The sequence below is a fragment of the Plectropomus leopardus genome, chromosome 19, assembly GCF_008729295.1.
Source record: "Plectropomus leopardus isolate mb chromosome 19, YSFRI_Pleo_2.0, whole genome shotgun sequence".
NCBI classification, from domain to species: Eukaryota; Metazoa; Chordata; class Actinopteri; order Perciformes; family Serranidae; genus Plectropomus; species Plectropomus leopardus.
This window is the reverse complement of record NC_056481.1, coordinates 1775889-1782579: the sequence shown is the minus strand read 5'-3', so window position 1 is coordinate 1782579 and position 6691 is coordinate 1775889. Positions and strand designations below refer to the sequence as shown.

At 38.5% G+C, this 6691-nt stretch overlaps 1 protein-coding gene across 1 annotated transcript; it reads right to left on the bottom strand.

Annotated features, from left to right (window-relative positions):
- Positions 1-322: 322 nt before the first annotated feature.
- On the bottom strand, positions 323-3248 carry LOC121959292 (leukocyte cell-derived chemotaxin-2-like). The gene is made up of 4 exons (XM_042508540.1): positions 3141-3248; positions 2122-2233; positions 1322-1476; positions 323-638 (listed from the first exon to the last, which is right to left on the bottom strand). The coding sequence occupies exons 1-4, from the start codon at positions 3172-3174 to the stop codon at positions 424-426; spliced, it is 516 nt and encodes a 171-aa protein (XP_042364474.1). The 5' UTR covers positions 3175-3248; the 3' UTR covers positions 323-423.
- Between the last annotated feature and the right edge of the window lie 3443 nt (positions 3249-6691).

Genomic DNA, 6691 nt, shown 5'->3' with positions numbered 1-6691 from the left:
AAGTCTACTTTGCATGTATATATTGAAAATAATTCATTCATTCATCTTTTTTGCCATCTACAAACATAGTGGTATCATGACAAAAACCTGGCATTTAAAGGGTTAAAATTCTGAAAATTACTGAATATTTGATATGTATGATGAGGACTGATGTGGGTTAAAAACCTAATTAAATGAAAGTAGAACACAATGTTCATGTTAATATACTTTAAAGCTTAATTTTGATAAGTGCGTTTTGTGCACAGAGCGATACCATAATGTATAATATTAAAGCGGGCCCTAAAGGGTTAAATATGAACAAATAAAAAAAACTCTCCAAAAATGCAGTTGATGCTCTTTATTTATTATTGATGATAGCCTTCGTTGTCACACTTAAATCGTGATTTAAGCATGCAGAAATCTCTGATAAAGAGACTCCTGGGGCTAATCTCTGTGGCTGCAGAAGAGCCTGTTGGCCTGCGCATTCTGGGTGCCGATGATGCTCTGCGGGTCCGTCTCGTCCCCCTTCTCCAGGTGAACATGGGAGGTGATGCCGGGGTAAACGCTCTGCATGGGCAGCATGGTGCCGATTTGCTCTCCCTTTCGCACAGTCCCCGAGGTCTTCACTGGATGCATGTACCAAAGCTTAAAGGACACTCCTGAAACACAAACAACCAATTAATATAAAGTCATAGAAATGTCCTAAAATCAAAACACTGTCCTAAAATCAGTGAAATGTCCCAGGAAGGTCCTAAATCCTGGAAATGTCCATAAATCCTAGAAATGCCCTTAATTCCTGAAAAATGTCCTAAGACCTCCCGAGTCCTTGAAATGTCCTACAATCCTGATATCTGAGGATTGTCCTGAAATCAGTGAAATGTCCTAAAATCCTAAAAAAAAAATGTCCTAAAATCCAATGAACGTGCTTGGAAGGTCCTAAATTCTGGATATTTCCTAAAATCAGAGAAATGCCCTTAAACTTATTTGTTCCAGTTTTGAATTTTTAATAAAGAGAACTATAATAGTTTCCTTGACATTTCCTCCCTTTTTTCAGATCATTTCCTTGTCATCTGTTACTTTTTTTTTACTTTTTAAAAAATTTTTTTTACAGTTTGCAGGACATTTTTCGCCAAGTTGCTTTTTCCTGTGTTTCTGAAAGCAAACCAGTCCTCTCAGGTTTTAGAGGTTTAAATGCCAGTGAAAAGCATCTGAATGCAGCACAAGATGATGACGATCCAGGTTTCTAAAGGGTTAATTTATCATCTATCGTTAATTTGGTATTTGTTAATTTTATTGTTTTTTTACAGTTGATTTCCCTTTTTTTGTGTATGTGTGATGAAACCTGGCAGATCGTTGGCTGTAAAGGCGATGCCGTTGTCGATGGCCGAGTTGGTGCCGTACGGCCGGGACTGACGTGTGATGGTCATGTCCATCGGAGCGTAGACCTTCGAACCATCCGGACATTCAATGTCAAGCCCTTTGTGGGTTTTGCTCCCTCTGAACAAAAAAAAAGGTTTTGACTTCACGCACAAAATTACCATTTACAGATCAATGAGTCATGTTCCCTTGACTTTTTGAAGAAAACATCCCCCAAAGTGTAACATTTCAGTTTGTGTCGCCCCCTGCTGTCCGTCTGCAGTATAGGACATAAAGCCCGCCCCTCAATATTAGTGAATGGGATAAACTAAAACCTCAAAGTACACGTCAAATTAATGTTTCCAAGAGATGATTTCTGTCACTAAAGGTAGTTCTCATCATCCTGATGTTTGTTTTTATGATAAATTTAGTTTTAATGAGTTATTAAATTATACAAAAGGGGGCTTTTCTGCTGTGACTGACAGCTGTGACAGCCAATCTGTGCGCTTACATTCAATAGAGCTGCTCACGATTGGTCGGACGGGTGTTTTGTTGGGAACCAAATATGATAAAAATGTGCTAGAGTAAGAGTAAAACTATTCTTCAAAACAATTTATTTAAAAAAAATATTGTAATCAGTTCAGATATTTGATCAACCAAAGACACACACAGTAAATTAAGTGTTTGAATGCCTCTTTTTTTGTTTGAAATTTTATCTTTATATTTTTTAACCATTAAAAACCAAAGAGAACGACTGATGAATAACCCATCAGAAAACTAGCCTACCGACTGGAACCGAATGCTCCACTTCCGTGTCTGTCCCTTCCTCTGACCCGGTTGATGGGATTGCTGCAGCATAGCGGGCCGAACTCGTAACTGGCACCGCACAAAATTACAGCTGGAACAGAAGAAGAAGAAAAAAGTTCACAGTGAGTCACAGAAATAATGACCATATGTAATGTTTGAAGTATTTCAATATTGTTATTTTAACCCTGAGGGGCTTTAATATTACAAACGCCGCTCTGCACGCAACATGTTTCAGAATCAAGCTTTAAAAAAAATTAGACATTAATATGATTTTCAGCTTTCTTCTTTGAGTTTATTTTTGTAACCATCATCAGTCCTACACATAAATATCAAATATTAATTTATTTTTCAGAATTTTAACCCTTTACATGCCTGGTTTTTGTCATGATGCCGTTATGTTCTTAGATGAAACAAGAAAAGACCCAAAAATTAGCAAGAAATTTGTAAAAAAAAAAAAAAAAAAAAAAAAAGAAAAGAAAAGAAAAAAAACCTGAATGACCTGAAAAAAAGCGCTAAAATAAAATCAAAACAATAAATATGAATCATAATATAACATTTTTTACTCTAATGTAGTTTTAAAAGTATAATTTCTCTCACACTTTTAGCCAAGTTTTAGGTCATTTTCTTGGCACTTTTTTGGAGGGCAATTTGTGGGACATTTCGTGTTTAATTGCTGATTGTCATTTTTAAAAGAAATCAGGTTTTAAAGGTTTAAATTATTATGAAGGTGAACACTGTGCAAAAAACCCCCCGATGCTGTTCCTGGTTTTAAAGGATTAAAAGCTTAAACTCCTCCTCCTGCAGCATCATCACCTGTCATAACAATCCTAATTTTCTTTTTTAAAGCAACATTTTGTATCCAACATTATTGTCACCCACCAGCAGACAAAATTTATGGGGTTTTTTTTAAACATGCATATGTGGAAGCAGTTACTAAGCAGCCTTTAGTTTATCTCATTCAATGCAAATATAATTAAAGAGTGAAAAATATTTCTTACTGGCGAGTACTGCTGTGATCAGGAGAACTTGCATGGTTGCTTCGAGCAGAGATCCACCGTCTTGTGACGAGCTGATGATCCTCCTCGCTCTTTATTGTGTCCCAGTACAGCCACTGATGTCAGTCATTTGCTCATATTGGACTTTCATGTTGGTTTTGGCTGTACTTTAATGGAACAGCCCTGCACCCTGAACACAAACAGGAGATTAGTATGAAATCTTTGAAACCTGGATCGATGTCAGCTTTCTTGTCCTTCTTTGAGACACCGTTCACAAACCATTTGACCATTTAAAACCTGAGCAAAATTATTTAATTTCTGCCTAAAACATGGGGGGAAAAGGCCACGACCAATTACTTTTTATGCAATGACAAGAAAATTAGCTAAACTAGGTTTAAAAAGATGGGGGGATTGTTGGGAAATTATCAAATAAATAAATTAGGAAAAATGTCTAGAAAACTATATTTAAAAATACAATAATTTTATATTCAAAATTACATTATATTTAAAACTCCGCTGTGTCAACAGCCATGTGCCTCTCGTTCCAGCAGTGTGGAGGTTAAGATGTCAACTATAATGTCGGCACTATAAGTCTGTCCAGGGACCTTTTGTTGCATTTATCTCCTTCATTATACTGTCATCTCACAGAAGCTTGAAATTCTTAAAAACGAACACTTAAAAAGTCGGTAAAATACATGGATGATGACCCCGAGTGAAACAAGTCTAAATAGCGGAGGGCCCAGGACAGAGCCTTGTGGCACTCCCTGACTGTTCATGAAGTAAATTACATCCTGAAGACGAGACTTTACATGAAACACAATGATGTAGCTCATGTATGAAACCATTCCTCACAATTCTATGCACATAGTTGTGTTTGGTAACAATAGCAGGTTTCCATTTAGTCTCAAATTGCGCTAATTGAAATTGTGTGAATATTGAAAAAAAAAAAAAACGCTTAATGGAATAAGGTGACATTGGTGTGACAGAGGAGAAGTCGCACAACATCACTCAATGAAAACACAGTCATCTCGACATGTGTTTCATCGCCATTTTGAAAATATTAGTAGTTACATGAACATCACGTAGGTGCAAAGCTTCCAAAAAACAGCATGCATGAGCAAGTTTATTTAAGACAACATTTTGATCTGTTTTAATCTGAATATTGTCTTCAATAAACCTGTGTGGCATGAGTAAGTGTGCAGGCGTTGCCTTTTTCTCGTGAATTTTAAATGAACATCAAATCAAATCACATTTCTACATCGCAAAATTGTTGCATTTAATTTAGAATTTTAGTTACATAAAATTTTCACATTTGACATAACAACAAACAGCTTTGTGGAGATTACATTCAGCCATTAAACAAAACTGGACTTTAGCGTTGACTTTATTTTTCAATAATTACAAAAGCTTTGTTTTCTTTTCTGGAACAAAACTGTTCGTGCACTGGGTAAGACACTAACCCAACACTGTGATCGATGCTTTCAGCTTATGTAAGTGATTCGCGGCACTGCTGTTCATTATTTACCTTCTCCCCCTCGGGTACATTTTCCGCAAACATCATATTCACTTTCACTGCTACGCGGATGACACCCAGCTCTACCTTTCAGCCAAACCTAACTCCACACTCCCACCTTCGTCCCTCACCAATTGCCTCCTTGAAATAAAATCCTGGTTCACCTCTAACTTCCTTAAATTAAATTGCAATAAAAACAGAACTTCTTTTAATAGGCACAAAATCTATGTTAAACAAACTCCATAATTTCTCTATACCCGTCGATAACTTCTCCATCTCTCCCTCTCCTCAGGTTAAGAGTCTGGGTGTCATCCTCGACAGCACCCTCTCCTTCGCCTCCCATGTCAATAATATCACTCGGTCTGCCTACTTCCATCTTCGTAACATCAACCGGCTTCGTCCTTCTCTTACTCCTCACTCAGCTGCTGTTCTTGTTCACAGTCTGGTCACCTCCCATTTAGATTATTGCAACTCTCTTCTCTTTGGCCTTCCACATAAAACCCTCCATAAACTACAACTGCTCCAAAACTCAGCTGCCCGTATCATTACACGCATCCATCACGTCACACCTATTCTACAACAGCTACATTGGCTCCCCATCACATACCGCATCAACTACAAAATACTCCTCCTTACCTTCAAAGCTGTCCACAACCAACCACCATATCTCTCTGACCTCCTCCACATGCTGCTACACCCACCCGCACCCTCAGATCTTCCTCCTCCATCCATCTCATCGTCCCCCGCGCCCGTCTTGTTACCACGGGGAGCAGAGCATTCAGCCGCTCTGCTCCAGCTCTGGGACTCAGTCCCACCTGACCTCCGTCTAATTTTATATTGTATTTCTATATTTTATTTTGTCTCTTTAATATTGTGTCTGCTTTTATGTTGATGATGTAAGGTGACCTTGAGTGTCAAGAAAGGCGCCTAGAAATAAAACGCATTATTATTATTATTATTATTATTCTGGCTTTTGCTTTTTTCAGATTTACCGCGAGACATAATGAATGTACAACAGGTTTAGAACAATGTATGGGCAACATGTTTGTAATTATGTATGTACAACATGTTTATAATAATGTATTATAACATGTTTATAATAATGTATGTATAACATGATTATAATAACGAATGTATAACAGGCAGGTTCTAAATATGGTGATAATGTATGTATGACATGTTTATTATCATGTAAGCATGACATGTTTATAACAATGTAAGTATAACATGTAAGCATGACATGTTTTATAACAATGTAAGTATAACACGTTTATTAATGTATGATAATGTATGTATAACATGTTTATATAATAATGTAAGTATAACACCTTTATGATAATGTATGTATAACATGTTTATAATAACAAATGTATAACAGAGAGATGCTGCTGGTGCGCGTACGGTGGCCGTGTGGGGTCAGAGCCGCTCTCGCGCTGGTTCCTCGGGGCTGCTGTAGTAATGGAGGGGGTCACCGTCGGCCAGGTATTTGATGCGGAATGCATCCTCAGCAAACGGCCCAGGAAGGTAAGCGGGGCGGCGGCCGCGGGCTGTGCGGGGCCGGGTGCGGTGTCCGGACGCGCTCTGACCGGCTTTGTGCTCTTTTTTTTTCAGGGAAAGTTTGAGTATCTGGTCAAGTGGAGAGGGTGGTCGTCCAAGTAAGTGAGCTAACTGTTAGCCGCGCTCATGCTAACGACACATAACAGTGAAAAATGGCCCCAAACAATGCGGGGCTCCGCCGCGGTGTCCGCTCCGCTGCCGGGGGGCTTCACCGCACCGGAGGGAAATATTCAATCTCATTTAACGTTACAACACTGACGGATAAAAACACGGAGGACACTCGGAGCTGCAGCAGCCATTTCTGCTCGTTATTCCGCTGTTTTTCCACACCAAGCAGCTGATGCTAAAACCAGTATATATACAGTGTGTATATACAGTACAGTGTGTGCACCAAATATACCAGTATATGTACTGTGTGCACCAAATATACCAGTATATGTACTGTGTGTGCACCAAACCATATACCAGTATATGTACTGTGTGT